The sequence below is a fragment of the Struthio camelus genome, chromosome 3 (genome assembly GCF_040807025.1).
Source record: "Struthio camelus isolate bStrCam1 chromosome 3, bStrCam1.hap1, whole genome shotgun sequence".
Classification (NCBI taxonomy): Eukaryota; Metazoa; Chordata; class Aves; order Struthioniformes; family Struthionidae; genus Struthio; species Struthio camelus.
The window spans coordinates 105,098,883-105,117,050 of NC_090944.1; the positions used below are offsets into that span (position 1 = coordinate 105,098,883).

Here is an 18,168-nt window from a genome sequence, read left to right on the forward strand (position 1 = left end):
CAATGTAGTTTTACAAAATCAAGGTTTATTTGAAATGACACAGAAGAGTATTCATCAAGAAAGCTACAGAGAATGCTTCTCCATAACAGTTTGAAGTTAAATCAACATTAACTCATTTTAATAGCTAATAACGGCAAATGAACTAATTAACTAATCACCTCAAAAAAAAAAAAAAAAAAGCCAAACTACACTGCTCATCTGAGGGGAGTTTACAGCTTCTTGTAGTAGTAGCATAAGTAGCCAGAACATAAAAGAGAATTTTAATTTTCAGATGACTTACTGGTTGGAAGGCCTGAGTGATAACGAGGCTGGGGTGCTCGGCAAGTGTCGCCAAGAGGCAGCTGGCGTGCCAGGTGCCAGGGTGCAGGGCACCGGCTGTCGCACCCCTTCATCCCTCAGGGCGCAGGCCCTGGCCCCCCCCCCCCACCCCCCCGCTGGGTTCCTACCGGCCACAGCGCGATCGCGCCCAACGCCGCCGCTGAGGAAGAGCGGATGGGGGTGGGGGCAATGACGTCACAAGGGCCCGCAGCGAGCGGGTAACCCTGCCGGGCGCAACGGTCAGGCAGAACAACTGTTAACGGCCAGGGCCAGCCCAAGCGGGGCTCTTCAAAAGAAGCCCGTTAACGTGATTTCCCTTCATTTCAACATATACTTAAAAAAAAAAAAAAGTTTTAAGCACGTGGGTATATACTTAATTACTCTGTTCTTTGCCGTGAATAAATTTGGTGTAAGATTCTCTAGGAAGTTTAAGATCCAAGTTTAAAGCTGTTGGCAGAATTAAATGGTCACAAAGACCTAGGTACTCTGAGCTCGGTAACGACATTATATTATTGCCAGCGTAAAACCTTGGCTTTAAGTGCAAAGCAAAGCTCACCAAAGTATAAAATGGGCATGAGCACCTCAACAATATGTTGAAATTCCACCTTCATTATTGCCATACCAGTATTTTTCTACAAAGCACTCTTCATTCAGGTATCAAAAAGCAATTTCTAGCAGCGGGCGGCGTCAGTATCATTTCTACTTACAGAGAAAACAGAGGTAGAGCAAGTGTAAGACTGAAACTTGCTCAAGGTCACTTGCTAAAGCCATGCCAGAAATACAGACCCATTATTGCGTTCTCCAGTCCAGATGCTGGAAATTCCCTTCTCCTCCTCACCCATCAGCAGAGGGACACAAGTGCTGCGGCCGGTAACTGCCGCTGTAACATGCCTGCTGTACACTTTTCTGCTCGCCACAGCTTACCTGCTGCACGTCCCTCTCGCTCTGGGGCCAAAACACGAGGACCACGGCAGCCTCCCTTCTATCAGCTTCTGTCAGCCCTTTGCCCGCTTTCCTCAAGCGATGACTGTTTCTTACCACAGGCAAAGAAAAAACAACACACTTAAGAGTCCTAATCGATTTTATTTCACGCAGAGAAATATAAGAGGAGGACGAACGCGTACAAAGCGCCTAAATGAGAGAGTGTTTCCCCCAGGGCCCTCCCTTCCAGCCCGCAGCGAGGCGGACAGGCACGGAAGCAAACGCATCCCGCGGGGAGCAAGGCCCGGCGCCACCGCTCCGGGCTCCTCCGGGGGGTGGCCTCTTCAAGGGAGACACTCTGAGTACGCTCCGGGCCGGCAACTCCCGAGGGACGCCAGCCGCGTCTCGGCGAGGTAGCTGCCAGAAGAGAGCCGGACCGGGACGCCAGCAGGCCCCGCCCCGCCCCGGCGGGGGGGGGGGGGGGGGAAGGCGCAGACTTGACCCGACCTGACCCGGCGGGTCGGGAAGCACAGGGAAAAACCCCCGGAGACCCTCTCCACCACCAACCGACTTCCGCGTTGAAGTCCCCTCCGCGCACGCGCGGCCAGCGCCAGGCCGCCCTCTCCCTGTCTTGCCTGGCGGTACCATTATGTGCGTAACGTGTAGGTAGAGGCGAAAGAGGCCAGTAGCTCTACCTTGCTCCGTAGGCCGCACTCTCCCTAAACCTCCACCTGCAGAAGCACTGCTCCCTTCTCGAGTCGATAGGTGCCTCCCAAACTCGCTTCTCTCCTAGATCCTGTCCCCGATCTCTTCCCGCTCCCCCCCGGGGGCGGACTATGGTATATGCCACTCCCAGCTGATCCTGTGGCTTGGCGAAACCATCCCGTTCAGGATAGGGGGAGGCCAGAGGCCGGAGGAGGGGGGCATTGTTGAGTCAGGGGCAGGGAGGCGGGGGAGGGCGCGCGCGCCCCGCCGCGGCAGCGGGGTCGTCACAGGAGCCGGCGGGTGGGAGAGGCCGCCGCGGGGAGCTCCGCGCCCTTTCGCCTCCTCACCGCGGGCCCGGGCTCGTAGGGCGCGGCTGCCCCCCTCCCGCGCCCTCCCCTCCGCCGCCGCCCCAGTGGTCGCGCCCGGCTCCAGCTGACCGGCCTGGAATCCCGGCTCGGAGCCCCGCGCCCCCCCGCCCCGCGCCCCCGCCCCGCTGCCGCCACCGCCGCCCGCCCCGCGCACCGGCCCCGCCATGGGAGACGCCGGCAGCGAGCGCAGCAAGGCGCCCAGCCTGCCGCCCCGCTGCCCCTGCGGCTTCTGGGGGTAAGCGAGGCCCGGGGGCGAGGAGGGGGGGGCTGGGCTGGAGCCGGCGCGGCGGCGGCGGCGGGGGGGGCGGGCGGCGAGGCGAAGGGTGAGGTGGCGGGGGGCCGCGGCGGGCGGGCGGGCGGGGGCCGGGACGCCGGGCCGGGTCGTTGCCCTGGGCTTCGGCCTGTCCCGGGGGCCGAGTCAGCAGCTCGCCCCGGGGCGGGGGCGGCCGTTGGCCGTGCCTGGCGGGCCAGGGGGGTGCCCGTTAGGGCAGAGGGTGTCCCCGGCCCGTAGCTGCGTGCCGGGGAGGCCCCGCCGGGGCGGCGATGACTCCTGGTTTCGCGGCAGCAGGTGACGGGGCCGGGGGGCGGCTGCGTTGCCCCCAGGCGCCCCCCTCCCCGCAACCCCGAGGACCCGGCCTGGCCGTGGGCGGCGGCCCGCGGCCTCCCCCGCCGCGCGGGCACCTCTGCGGCGGCCTTCCCGTCACCTCCGGAGGGGCAGGCCTGGCCGCTTCCCCAAACACGCAGATTTCCTGGAGCAGCCGCTTCTGGTTTGGGGTTGTGGGGTGGCAGGCGGCCCCGGGCTTCGCTCCTGGGCCTGCCTTTGGCTCCTCATAGGTATTAAATGAGTAATGCGGGCCCCTCGCCTGGCTTGGTTTAGTCCGGTACAGTGCCTGACACATCCCTGTGCCGTGCCTAGGAACAGGGAGCTCTCGCAGTTACTTGTGCAATTCAGTGCAAGTCAGGATAACTAAAGAAATATATATATATATATACACACACATATATATGTATCATTAGCCTTTTTCCACTTTACAAAGTCAAGGAGGTTCATAACAGGTATGATCCTTGATAGCTATTGGCTGATCTTGCTTCAGAGAAAAGGAAGTAGGGTTATTCCTGTTTGCCAAAGGCAAAAAAAATTAAGCCTGCCCTTGTTAAACTACTTCCATCTCTAGGGTCATATCTGCTGAAGAGTTTTTTTTTTTTTTTTTTTTTTTTAATATCAGATGTATCATGGCAGATGGTATGCTGGCAGAGATACATGTTCGTAAAATGCCTTTAATGTATATCACAGGAACATTAGTCCCTAACATTTATGGAATATTCAAAGAGCATATGCCTAAGTAGACTTATGAGGGCCCACCTGAGATTTACACTTGTCCATGATGGTAACTTCTTGGGATTTATGTGATATAATTTAAGGTACTCTAAGGGAGCAAACAGTGAGAGGGAAAAGATGTAATAAGAGTGATTTAGTGATGTCACTGTACAATAGTCTACATTTGGTTGTCTTATTGGACTGACGGGGCTTTAAATGAAATCCCGTGTGTGAGTTATGTCAGAAGCCTGAACTGCAACAAATGCCATAGTCCTGTTGGGAGTGATCTTACAAGACATATTGTTAAATATACAGTAATTTTGTTTATTTGTTTTGTTTATTTTTGCTTTGCTAGGCTCCTACATCTGGGCCTAGTATTTTCTGTAATGCAATGGAAAACGAGTTGCTGCTCTCTCTAGTGTGATATACTGACTTCTGTAACGTGATACTGATGTGAAGGGAGAGTCAGAAAGTTGAAAGTGAACTTTCTTCAGGCTGAACTTTTTAGCTAGTTCAATGTGTTGTGTGTTAATGAGAAGAAAATCTGGTGTCTCAGTTAGGATTATGTCAGTAACACGTCTTAAGGAAGACTAAGTCTTACCAGTGACTTTTATGTCATTTTCATGCCATTTCTATGTGTCTGTCAAGTCACATTTTGGAGTAACAGGGCCATATTTGCCCTTTATCTGCAAGGCATTTAGGGCTATGACAAGTTCTGAAGCCTGTAATTTAGCATAGCGATTTTTACAAAACTTGTAAATGAAGTAATGTAGAGGAACTGTGTTGCTTGGTGTCTACCAGTGCCAATAACTCCCATGACTGAGAATCCTTTCAAGGTTGCTCTTGAGCCAGAGCCATGTAGGTAACAGAACAATTCAATGTGAATGGGTCAGGCAGTAGGGTCCAAATAAATCTTTGTCAAATATAAAAGCTTTTTTTTTTTCCCCGCTTGGTTTATGTAGTGCTTAGCAGTACCATTTATACTAAGATTAATATTTTTTGCAGTAATCAACAAGCACAGGTAATATTAAGGAAAATACTGAAAGAAGCATTAAAAGTGAAGTAAGCTATGGCTTTCAGGGCTAACATTTGCCTATAGGTGAATAATGTTAGAAATAGCTCCTGAAGTGCGCATTGGTAAAGTTGATCTGCAAAGAGATTAGGAGAGAGGACTGTACGTACTACTGCATTAAAATATAAGGGGTTCTTCTTTTAAACTGCTTGTTTTTATATTAGAAATTCAGAGCCTCTAGGCTGCAAGAATCTCCAGTGACTGGAAAACTACTAAACTCTTGATGTTCCAAGATCTAAGAGACTGAAAAATGAACAACTGAAAGAAGGGACTTTTTTTTCGCAAGACCCTTCAGAACTTCTGAAACATCTGTTTAAGGTCAACAGCTAACGTTTTCTTTCTTTTTGTTGAAGATCACAAAAGGTATCCTGAAAACCGAAGCCGTCAAGCAAAAGCATTTTTTAAGAGCGTCCAGTCTGTCATTTTGGGTCAAGTGAAGGTTCAGTGGAGCACTGAGATGACTTTTGTATTTTATAAAATCATTTCACATACCCAAATAATCTAAACAGAGAAACCTCATCTATGTTCTTTTTTTTTTTTGTATGAAAAAGTCACACAGCTTATTGTTTGGAAATATTTTTGCACCACCTTCTTCCTATTTTTTTTTTATCTTAAACTTCGGTCAGTTACAAGTATCTCACTTTTTTATTGGAATAGTTTCAGTGTGCAGAGGTTGGAGAGTGCAGTATGCAAGTAGTGATTTTAGATTACTTCATTTAGAGTTTAAGTTATGCTTAATTTCTCATTCTTGTATTCTGGGATGATTCTTTCTGCTTTTCATGATTAGCAGCTCGTGTCTTTTTTTCCCCCTTCAATCTGCGGTTTTCAGAAACCTGCTTTGCTTTATGGCACATATAAAATATTCAGCTCTAAAATAACAAATACATGAAAATATTACTATATGTATGTATTCTCTAGTTAAGCCATTTTGCTTATTAGAGATGAAACATAATCCTTTAATGAACTTGATATTGGCAGGTACCCACTGGCTTTTAAAGGACTCCACAAAGGTTTCATTTGTGTATAGCTCATCAAAGGGCTAGGGCTTTTACTGTTAAACAGTTATATGCATAGGAGAGAGCTGTAAGCTAAAATACCAGTTGGCAAGTAGAATTATATATACTGGGAAGGGAGAAGTCAAAGAGGGTAATACTTCTACAATTCTATTTGTGCTGCAGTGACTGCTGCTTATTTTTCTTATGATTCAGGCTGATACCATGCCATCGCATTCAGCACCTTAGAACTAGAGAAGAAGGAAATATGTTAATGGACATAAAACAAATGAATTCCATTCTTGAAATGGTGGCAGCCAGCAGGAAGTTGATTGAAAACACAGTATGATTGGTTTCATTTCATCTTATTTCTGGCAACTATAAGGTACTATAGTCAGCTAAAGCTGGTGGCAATACTGTTGAGAACATGCCAGCAGGGGTTTTGCAGGATGTTACCATTTATCCTGCCCTTCTTTGACACTGCATGCATCATATACGTGATGAGACATTGTGCCTCGAGCATTCTGTGCTGGCCCAATCCAGAGTTTATTTCTGAGTCTGGATTTTCCAGTTACTTACATATCACCAGGTCTCTGCCGTGCCAATCTGGCTCTCTTCTCAATTTTTGTTTACTAAAATTAAACATTTGATGAAATGGTGAATCATTTAACATAAGCATAATTAGTTTGTGGCTATATGTCACCAAAGCTTGCTTTTTGCTTCTAAACAAATACTGACTCAATATATATATATGTCATTAAGAAGCCTACTCTTTGACTAGTCTTTTCCTTCCTTTTTTTGATGATTGCAGCTGTTCATTCTGTGTGAACTCTCAGTGACTGTCCTTTTAAAAAATGCTTTCTAATCTCATAGTCCGTGTAGGTCATCATTCTTCCTGAATGAATAATGCCTTTATAAATCTAATTTTGCTTCAACCAGTGTTGAAATACCACATTGATCTTCCTAAAGGAGGCTTGAGTAAACAATAGAAATATGTACCTTTTTCTCTGAGGATTATTTTTCACTGATCTAGAATGATGTAATAACTTTTGTGGGGCTTTCACTTACTGAATCTTTGGATCAGATACTAGAATAAGCTATGACATTGTGAGTTTATGGAAGACAACACACTGGCTACCAAGTAGCTTCCTGTATATTCAGATTAACTGAGGTCTTGGAGTGAACAGTGAGTCATGAAGATAAAATAAAGGTGTCTTGGCATAGCTGTGTGTGGATGGTGCTGTGTGAGGGTCAGGATTTCTCTGCAGTTCTGTTGATGATGAGAAATATCAGTCTTCCCTCTGAAGTGGTAAATTATTTTAAATCAATAAATAAATTAATGACATATTTTAGGAAGGCTAATTCTCACTGCCTTGTATGAGACCTAGAGTGTTTTTTTTTTTTCTTTAAGCAAGGTAAGAGCTTACTTGTATTTATTACAGATGTTTGTAGGCCATCTATTACAGGAAATTCTACTTCGTCTGAATCAAGTTAATTCATTTGCCTGTTGTAGTGTTTATGTTCAGTTCTGGTTTTGGGTTAAGACCACAAATAACTTGAATATTGTACTTTTGGTTTACTAGGCATGAACTTATACTGTGCTAAGTCCTTCGATAAGAGAGCATGAAGCGGTTTGCAGTTAAAGCCATCATTAATTGCTGCGAGATAGATGTATTGCTCAAATAGAAGCAAGAAATTATTTAATTGACAGAAAGAAAAAGCCTAGAGAGGAATTGATTTATTTACAAGCTTTCCCAGGAAATGCTACAGAGGATAAAAGACAATCGGAGAGACCCTGAAATGCGTTGTCTGCATTTTCATTTTGGAAGATACTGAGAGTTATGAGACATGGGAAGCTTCCCATCTGAGAAGAAGAGAACGGGGAGAAAATTGCACTTTCTCATCTTCTCTACTTGAATAAGAATATACAGAATAAAGAATGATAAACTGAGATTCCTGTGATTACCCTTAGTCATAATACAACTAGAAAAGCATCTCAGCTAAAGCCAAAAGATAGAAAACTAAAATTTAAAATTTTCTAAACACTGAGCAATTTTCCCTTGTAACCATAGTCACAAGATGCAAAGTTTAGCTCTGATCCAAAGCATTGTATTTGCTGCAGAAGCTTACCTTTAGGAATAGAGGTTATTGGTGCTTAAAGTAAAAGCAGATGAACTGGATTTAGTATTTTAACCATAATAAGCTCTTTTCTAGGAATGTGAAAACAATGCTTTCTTTCGGAGTACTTAATAGAGTAGACAAAACAGAAAAGGAAATTTTGTTATTTGATAGAGAACAGCTGTTCTGGATCAGACCAAAGATGCATCCAGCCTTGTCTCTGATTTGAGTGATAAGTGATGCTGAGGGAATATGGATAAGGCCAGGGAAAGCATGCGGTTATGCTTGTCTTGGTATACCTCCTTTTCTTCTAGCAGTCTGGCATAAGGCTGTGCTCTGTTTTGTGGCTTAGCAGGTCTTGTTTATTTTTTTTTCTATAGATTTCCATAATGATTATTTAACTCGATCTGTAGTCATGGCCTTCATGACATCCTGCAGCCAGTAGTTCCGTAACTTAACTTTATTTTCCTTATGAGAAGGTAGTTGATTTTGTTTGCTTCAGTGTTGCTGCGTGGTAATTCTAAGAAATGAGTAAATTCAAGCAGTTGGTGTATAAGAGTGTTTCATTTAAGAAGATGCAGAAATAGGCCTAGTTGTTTGATTAAAAATGTCTGTTTAGTTCTCCAGTGAAGCCAGAATTTGGGGAAACAAACACTTGCTTAAACCATGAGTTTATTCAAAATCTTCATATAAAACCTTTGTTGAAAAATATTTTCTAATTATGGATGGGTGCAATGCTAACTAGAGACAGATGTGTCCCACACCTTTTAATCTAACTGTAACTTCCGCATTGGCAGAAAGAAATTGAGTTTCATAGCTGCTGCTCCTAGAAGTGGAACTAACAAGAACGAAGTAGGTTTTGTGTGCGCTACTTATTGAAGGTTGGAGGAATTAAAAGCATGAAAGTCATGGCGTCTAGGTCACCTACCATCTTTATTTCTCTCTGCTTGTCAGCGTCATCTTAGCTTTCTTTTGTAAACTGTGACTAGTTAAGATATTATGATTTAGTTAGTGCTACAAAATTTAACACCAATTAGTAAAAAGTTCAACTGCTGTATGGTAGCATAGTTATGTTGTGTTTTGCATACTGCTTCATTTTACTGAACAGGCTTTGGGTTCTCCGTAAGTTTCTAATGGTAAGCCCAGTCTGTTAGAGGGTTATAATATAGGTATCAGTTTTAACAGAATACTGCTTCTGTTTTTAGTTGCATAAATTTTAACCACTCCAACATCAAACTTGCACAAATATATTCATGTCATTGTTGCATGTTAGGCTCAGCTGTCATTTTAAAGTCTTGAAAGAATGGAAGCGTCATAAACCAGTACTTCATTTAAGGTGTTAAAATTGCAGTGATGCAAAAAAGTAACTTTCTAAAGTGATCCTTGATGAATAGATTCATTGGGAATGCTTGGTTTTGACATCAATATTTTCTTTAACATGCTATGCTGATTTTTATTGAATTTTAAAATGATTTTAAATTAGAAACGTGTACATTTAAAAAAAACGCAGGCCTCTTTAGAGGCAGTAGGCAGAAATGGTGGCTGTGATATAATTTCTGAGCAAAACAGTGCTTATTTTCTTTAAAGTTTAAAATTTCGGCATGCTCCGTTGTATCTCCTCAAATATGCAACCTTGATGGAATGCCATGGGATCTTGAAAGCAGTAATACAAATATCCTGTGGATTTTTTTAGGGCGTTATTTAATCTTGACTATGGTGAAACCCTTGTTTGGATATCAGAGAAAAAATTCATATTCAGTTTAGGCAGGTAAATTTGATATATTCTCTCCTCCCTGCTGCCGCCCCCCCCCCCCCCCCCCGAAAAAAAAAAACCAAAAAACAAGTGAATCCCTTTCAGCTTCTTTTGCTCAAATGGCACTTTGGAAGGATACATTTTCTGTTCAATTCAGTGTAGGCAGGGCTCACTAGCAAAGAGTCCCTTCTTTATTTCTGGAAGAAGAAATTGAAAATCGGGCAATAACGGCAGCATGAGCTGGATTTATAGGGGAGATTAGGTCTGTGTATTTGCTGATAGGTTATGAGAAAGGCGTGCCTCTCTGAACACTGAGAACGCCACATGAGAGAATACCAGTGAAGACACTATACTGTGTGCAGCTAATGCCAAATGATTCCCAAAAATAACTTTCTAGAAATGAAGCCTTTTGTGTGGGTATCCACAGTCAGGGACTTCAGATTGCAGAGATTACATTAATATACAGCAGAAGTGGAGTGACATTTTTAGATTCATGCAAAAATGCCCAACCATTATCTTCTAACTTAAGATCTTGAAGTAACACCATACTTTCAGATTATAGGGATGAATCGTTTTTTGAATTGGTGAAAATTTTATATGCTCAAGGAATGTAGGGTTTAAACTTAATTGTTTTAAACCCCATTTTTTGAAATGTGGCGCTCAGGAGAAATTAGCGTGTCATAATACATAGTTCCATTTACTGTAAATGGTTCTTTACCCATATTCAGAAAAATATTTCACATGGAGAGATTTAACATTTCTTGAATTGGAGACCCAAAACATTTACAGTTGTGTTTTCACTTTCTCTATTGATAGCATTTAAATAGTAGCATTGTGGTAACTGAAGTACTTACCTGGGTGGAGAAGTCGTATCTGGAAATGCTGACGGATTTTTACCTCTAACATGTACTCTAGGGCCTTCCAGTTACCTGCAGCAGAGATCCCTGCCCTACATTATTTAACAGAGAATTGTAGGTATCCTGTTCACTTCCTGCTGTTTAATCTGGCCACCACATGCACACTCTGAACTTGAACAATGTAGGTCAATGTGAGGAAGATAAATTTCAGTTTCTTAAAGTTGTAGTGTTTGTATTCTGACTGTTTCAGAGAAACATATTTTTAAAATTACTTTTGTTGGCATTACAGCATGTAGTAAGTATACTGTGGCTAGTCTTAGATTTACAATGATTATTTGGTGTAAATTAAAGAGAGAAGGTGCAACACGGAGAGATAAACTGGTTTTCCTAAAAATAATTTTTGTAAGCCATCAGACAAACTGAGAGAAAAAGAGGTTGTTTGACGATTACCATCTTTAGTTTCTAGCTTTTTAGTCTACTTAGTATCTGATGCTGGATAAGCTGTTTAACTTAAGGACTTGTTAAACATGCACATTACTAAAACTTCTGCTTGTTTGAATGAAAAAGTCCTGTTTAATCCCTCAGCCCTTGAGAAAGGGAGAGAGGAAGGGAGCGCAATAGTAGATTAGAAGGGCTTAAAAATAGCAGGCTGGTTCCATGATAGCTTCTTAATTGTGGAATTTGAAAAGCAGAATCCAAAATCATGTCCTCGTTGACATAATTGCTAAAACATGATCGATCATCACAATATGGCTATGTTACTGAGATCAGCCTTGTTGCCATAACAGCAATGTTTTGATATCTAATTATACACTGTGAGCAGTGTTTCAGAGGAAGTTGCATATATAGTCTTAAAGTAGGTGAAGTGCTGTCATTTAGCAAGAATCCCTCAGTACTGGAAATTGCATTGTCTTTCTAACTGTTGATTAGATGCTATTTTGGTCCAAGGTGTTATCAATATTAAGGAGTCTAGGTTGCTGGTAAATCAATTGCATGTCTCTGAAACCCTTTCTGTAACAAAGATCCAGTATTGCTCAATGAAATGCATTTTTAGCTGGATAAAGAAAGTGAATCTTAGGTCAGGTATTGCTGATACTAGTTTACGAGAACAGACGTTAGTTGCATGCAGTAATGCTTTTTCATTTTTTTCAATGTCCTAGTGTTACTTTTTTTTTTTAAATAAACTCCTTCAGAGAACTAATGGACAATAATGATTTCTAAAATTGCCCGTGTGTTAACAAATGTTCTCTTCTCAGTGCGGATAGGTTTCTAGTGTTCTCTGGAATTGTTACCATATTAATCAATTTTACATCAAATAATTTCTATTTTTAGAAGAAACTTTTGATTGCACACTTCTCTAAAGGAGTGAAAACTTTTTCAACCTCTATGTTTCTATTGTAAAGGTTCTCTGCAAGTTTCATCTTGTAAGCATGTCAGTTTAATTATTCAGCTTAATAGGAAAAATTTATCATGGTAACTATTGCGACTTCCTTTTTAAAATTGCTCAAGATTTTAGAAAACTGAAAATGGAGCACTTCTTTGAAGCAGCTGAAGTCTTGTGGGTTTTGCCCCCCCCCCCTTTATTTTTACCTAGATCTATGGATGAGCAGTCAATTGTATTATAATTGATACAGGGCTTTTAGGATTAATCCATATATACTCAGTAACTTCCCTATGTGTTAACCTATCATTTAAGGGCTTTCAAAAGAAAGCAATTAATGGTAGTATTTGAACACTTCACATCTCTTTTCTTGGCATTGGGGCTTTGTGATTAATACTTCGTGGCAAAGTAATTGAAATTAAAGTTGCCTTGAAATTAATAATTAACGTAATATGGAGCATGTTGACTCCTCCTTTGATTTAAGGAGGTGGACTAACTGCTGCTCATAACTGCTGGTCTGTTGAAATGCATGAAGGGGTTTTGACAGTTTTAACATGCCTCTTTTATAGTATGTATCTTCTCCAGAATCAGCTAGGTGTTAGACATTGGAAACAGAACTGCTGATTGTCACGGTGTATATTTTTTCTCTTCTTTTGCCTGTAGCTTGTTAATGAAGTAATTGGTTTTATTATGGACATTAGGCCTATTGCAATCTTGACTTGCTGCTTGGGTACTGTGATTCCAAATAAATAGACGTTGAACCTCTACTGTTGAATTGTTTTTGTTACATCTTACATTTATCACAAAAGATTAGTGGTTATAAACCCATAAAGATAAGGATAGTAGTTTTTTTTGTCTCCTTTTCCTTAAGTCTCTTTCTTGCCACTTAAGTTTGGAAAGGATGTGTTATTAGTTTTGCCACTGATTCACTGTGCGACGTTCTGCCTGTGTTTTCTCTCTTACATGTTCTCCTCCTTTAATGAAACATATATCACTCTTCATTTCATTCCACAGTGCTTTAGGAGCCTTGAATGAAAGACCTGATGGCAAGGAGTATTTACAGTTTATCAGGCTCTGTCCTGTGTGTGTGCCGGGGGAGGGAGGGTGTTATTCCTTTTAAATCAGAACTTGCTCTTGAACAGCATTGGCCTATTGACATGTTGCTTCCAAGGGTATTCCTGTAGAAGGAAGTGTTTGTGGTGGGTGGAGGCAGTCTCTCTCACTCAGAAGAGTTGCTATGCAATTAGAAGAGCAAGAACTGCCTGCGTTACATATCGGCAAGTCTCAGGTGGTTTTGTAGCACTCTCATGATGAAGATAGGACCCCGTTATTATCCATTATCCTGTGATGCAGTGTCGTCTTTTACTATTAGTGTTCTCATGTGACTAATTCAGGCAAGACCAGAAATCTGTCTGGTGAATAATTAACACTTCCTGTTCTGCTCAAATGACTTGTAAAGGGAGATTAAACTGGCAAAAGAAAAATGTAAAGAAGTATATCGTTATTATAGCAAACCAATGTGTGACATCATTCTTTTAAAATAAACTAAAATACTTGAAATTTCATCAGTTACTGGCAAAATGAGAACTCTAGAATTACATATCTTCTGAAATGCATGTGAAATTCAGTTAAGAGAACTGCTGGTTGCCTTCAAAACTGCTGTAATTGGAAACCCAGACTAAACAGAATTAGGCGAGGGTTTTAAGAAACTTAAACCTGTAGCTTTCAGACAACGTACTTAACACTGCTATAATTTTGTTTCTTTTTTTTTTTTATTTGTTCAGATCATGTTCCCAGCACATTGCTAGGCTTTAGATGTCATTGAGACAGTTGGTGATTTAGGTGCTTTCTTGTTAGCATTCTTTCTGTCATTATTATTTCAGTTTGCTGATTTATTAGTGGTTTTCTGTCTTCTCTTAACAACATGCTCGTTGCAAACGTTGATACAGAATTGCTTTTAAGTAGTCCTTACGTTGCAACTGAAGGTAGTAGGAAATCTTGAAAGTGTGTTTTAGGGGGAGAGAGAGAGAGAGAGCCTTGATTTCTTTGGAACTTTTGATAAAGGATTATCATTATAAAAACTGAAATTGCTTCTCCTAAAGCTGTCATTAGGTAGATGGATCATGTGTAGTTGAGGACTTACTGTGGCACTGAAGAATGCTCATGCACAGTTATCAATTTTCAGGATGAAAATAGCTGTAAAAGAAATGCGTTCTGTTTGAACACACTTTGGGATATTCTGATAGCATTTCTGCTGATAGGGATGTTGTATAAAATCAGGGAATTTTTTTTTTTTTAAAAATAATACTTAAGGCCACTCAACTGATAAATACTTTAGTAAATTAGTAATCCAAATATATTTGTATTGTTGTTATGAAGTAAAATTGTGACACAAACAGTGGAGGTCCAAAGGCGTGGATTCCTTGGGTGTACATGGAGGCAGTTAGAGAAGGGGATATGTGAAACAGTGTAGATGATGCTCATCTTGGGAGTTGTTATTAGCTCATTAATCAACAATACTTTCCTTTCTTTTGCTTAGCTTTCTTGTCTGTCACTTTCTCTGCGAGAGATATTCTGAAGGTAGATGCTATGTTTTTATTAGATAACTGAGTACCTCATTTGGCCAACGTAGGCTAACCTTTGGACGCACAAGTCGTTCTTCAATACATGGGGAAACTTAACTGACCTTTTTAAAGTATGTACCTAGTTGATCTAGTAAAAGCTATTACCTCTGTCTCCAAAATCGATTTTGCCTATATCCTCAGAACATCATGGCTGCAACAACACTACTTCTAGAGCATGGAAGATATGTATGTCTTCTACCAGCCCGCTGGACAGATGATCTTACTTAATGTTTTTATATATTTGTTTTCAGCTATACGTACATGTAAGTATTGTTCAGAAACCATTATTTCTGCTAAAATCATATAACACAATATATTGTAAACAACCAATGTGCTATTATCCTTGTCACAACAAAGGTCTTTAGTACAAGTTGATGTAGCAGCTTGCATTTAAAGATAGCTAAAATGTGTTTAATTCACTTTGATTGTAGTTGTGTTTAATATAAACATTACTTATGAAAAAGTGTAGATAGTGTTTTTTCACTTCTTATAACAGAATGGAAAACAGCTCCTTACGTAAACTGATTTGGGTAAAATGGTGGTCAGGTAGCTAAAAGATCCACATTTTGCACCTGCCAGTCTACTGTTCACAGGAGCAGGGTGTTATGTGAAAGTATGGGGAAGTAGGTGGCAAGAAAACAATGTATATGGAGTTCATAAGTTACGTATCTGTAATTCATTAGTTTTGTAGCTGGAGATACCTTTATTTTGCTGCATCTGCCACTTAATTGTCCAAATTGCTGTGGCACTTTCATCAAAGTGGAAAGCGAGAGAGGACTGTGGTGTCCCATTTCAGAAATGGCCTCCTATGAGTAAAGGATACAGCTGAAGATACACAGACGTATGACTGAAAACTTCAAATTAATAAATAAATCCAAGCCTGAATCAAGCAGAGTCATGAAAACATTACTCCTTTCCCCCCGCTTCTCTCCCAAACAGAGAGAGAACCCCAAAGACTAGAAATGACTGAAGTTTAATGGGATGATACCACTGCTTGCTTGCTTAAATTTAAAAAACCCTTTTAACCACTGCTGCTGTTTATAGTTCAGCATTAATTTGACACAGTTAATGAAGCAGTAGAGTTGCAGTTTACAGCTCCAGCCTGTCACGGTGGATAGATGAACTGGTTAAAACTTGCTTGATCTCCTTGTGTACTGACAAGGTTACACATAGCTTGGATAAGCATTCAGGCCGAGGTAATATTATGGGGCACGTTTTTGTTACCTACTGTGTATGATTACTCCGTGTTTCATAACAGTTTCTTTGCTTAAGATTATCTTCACAAATACATAAAAGTTGATTGAATGTATAGGCCTTTGCTATTTGCTCTGCGTGCAAACAAATGAAATATCTCACGTGACCCCTGATTTCTCACTGTCTGAATTACATGAAAGTGTAAGTGAAGTGATTGTGATTTATCCCTTTGGTCTCAATTAGCAAAGCAAAATAATTGACGAAGGTAATGTTCCTGCTTGGTCCCATATTTGCTTCATGTTATTCCACGGTAGAAAAATGATGAGGATAGCATGAGGTTTCTGTGAATGCTATGATATCCTTATTTTTATTCATGTAAATAAAGTTGACTATCTACTTTAACTGTTTACAAAATATTAAAAGCTACTTTGTGAAAATGACAAATGTGAAGACTGCAGTTTGTGTTTGTTGCTTTAATCTGTTGCTTTAATTAAGACTATATATAAAGACTGCCAAAATACCAGTCTGTATAAAGGTTTCCTCCTCCTCCAGTTACAGGATGAAGGATATACAATGAAGAATTGTTTTTTCACTAGATGTTTAAAACCCCTGAACTTTAAAGCAAAACATATATGCTGGATCCCCTACATACTGGTCATTGAAATGTAATTGTCTGTGAACTTCATGTAAAGAGCTGCCAAGTAAGAATTCCTTCCAGTGAATTTTCACGGCTCAATGTGAGAAAGGGTATCACAGATATGTACACTACAGAATTACTTTAGGCTATGGCAAAATTTTGAAGGAGGTGGGAAGGGGAGAGCGTAAAGCACATTCACATTTTGATTATTTTGTTAGTTTCCTTGTTATCTTTTCTCCTAATTCCTCACAAGTAGAAAAGAAACGTTAAGAATCTTCATTCTTGTCAAAGAACAAAACCTGTATTTTTGAGTGACCTTATTCTATTTGCGGTCTCTGTCCTCTAACCATCGAATGTTAGATCTACTGTACTTGCATAAAGGCTTTTTATAAACTTATAAGAGAAATGTCAAGTTGGTAGGCACAAAATTTGATCCATTTTAGTATGCAGACACTACATACTTCTCTGCAAACTCATTAAAACTTTAGAAAGAAAAACCTCTGCTTACGTGGAATTGTATTATGAGAAAGCAAAATGCATACTGTAGTATGGGAAATAACCATGCTTTCTACAATTTTACCTTAGACTTTGAGGGAGTAGGCGCTGTACTGGGGGTAATATTTAAGATCTTGGAGAGATCTTGATTATTTATTTTCTTAAGGCAGGCTGCTAATGCACTTTGCGTAGTTCAAAGAGTAAGCCAGTGCTTGTCTTGACTGAATTGTATGAATTAACAGAATTTGTGTGACTAAAAGTGGACTAAAGCTAATTCAATTTGGGAGTTTAAATTTGTGGGTCACTAATTAACCCAAAAGATTGATTATGTCAAAACTGTTTCCAGACAGGGCTTATTGCTATTGATAACACATTTGATTATTAATCTAAACACTTAACTAAAACCCCTATGATTTAGCATGCGTGCTGCTTGCTTTCTTGCATTTTTCCTTAGATGCTGAGAAGAGATTAGGTGAGCAAGTCTGATTTATGTTTGGTCAGATTATTGCATAAAACTTGCTTGTTCTATCGTAATTCTGCAATACTAAGATAAAACTAATGGGAAATATTTCTTTTGAACAAGCCTTTTACTTGTTTTTTGAGCTTTATGTGATTTGTTATTATTTGTAAGTGCTAGCTATATGCACCATACTTTACAGAGCTTCTACAAAGAGATTGAACTAGAAGATAAATCTGTTTTTCATTAAAACTTCAACTTTGCTAAACTTAAATTTGGAACAACAATCATATGAAAATATTTATATCTACTTCACAGGAAGGAAAAAGTCCTCTAACCTGGAAAAATAATTTATCAAGCTGACATTAGGTGAAATTGTCAACAGTTAATAATTCGGAATGTTCTGGCCTAGAATTGTTCAAAATCTAAAATAGAATCTCTTCTCACTGTGACTGGATAAAAGCAGAGAAATGTGATACAAAATAGACCAGGAAATATCTCAGGTTAGCAAAGGTGCAAATGAGTTCAGCAACAAGGGTTTAGCTATAACGTTGAGGAAAACGCATGGAAGATTGAAAACTAAATTCTTTGTTATTACCTTCCATTCATAAATCTCTCTCTAAATTTTTACGTATGGAGAGTGCTGAATGCTCTACATTGGGTATGTTGCTTGCCACCTACAGGAACTAATTTTGCATTGTGATTGGGTGGGAGTACAGGAAAGGGTTACTTGTATGCTGTGCAATTTGTGGGTTAGTCATTTAGGCTGAATTTCACACAAAGTGCAGAACAGCTGTTTGTAGTAGTGTGTAGGTACAATCAAACTCCAGCTCTGTGGGGCTGGAGAAACGTGAGGAAAGGACCTGAACCTTCCTTAATCCCTTGTGTGTCACTAAGAACAGAGAGGATGATATTGAAATGCATGAAGCTGAAAGAGATTCCTAAGAAAAGTAGCTAA

The 18,168-nt window shown here is 40.6% G+C and overlaps 1 protein-coding gene across 2 annotated transcripts in view; it reads left to right on the plus strand.

The window, feature by feature from the left end:
* Positions 1 to 2,242: 2,242 nt before the first annotated feature.
* The window catches only part of ZFAND3 (zinc finger AN1-type containing 3), a 151,662-nt gene continuing 135,736 nt past the window's right edge, over positions 2,243 to 18,168 (plus strand). The window contains exon 1 of one of the 2 annotated variants that reach the window (XM_068939542.1): positions 2,243 to 2,547. In XM_068939542.1, coding sequence (XP_068795643.1) covers positions 2,477 to 2,547 — 71 coding nt within the window. In that variant the 5' untranslated portion in view covers positions 2,243 to 2,476. The remainder of the gene's footprint in view (positions 2,548 to 18,168) is intronic. The other variant, XM_068939543.1, reaches the window with a different exon arrangement.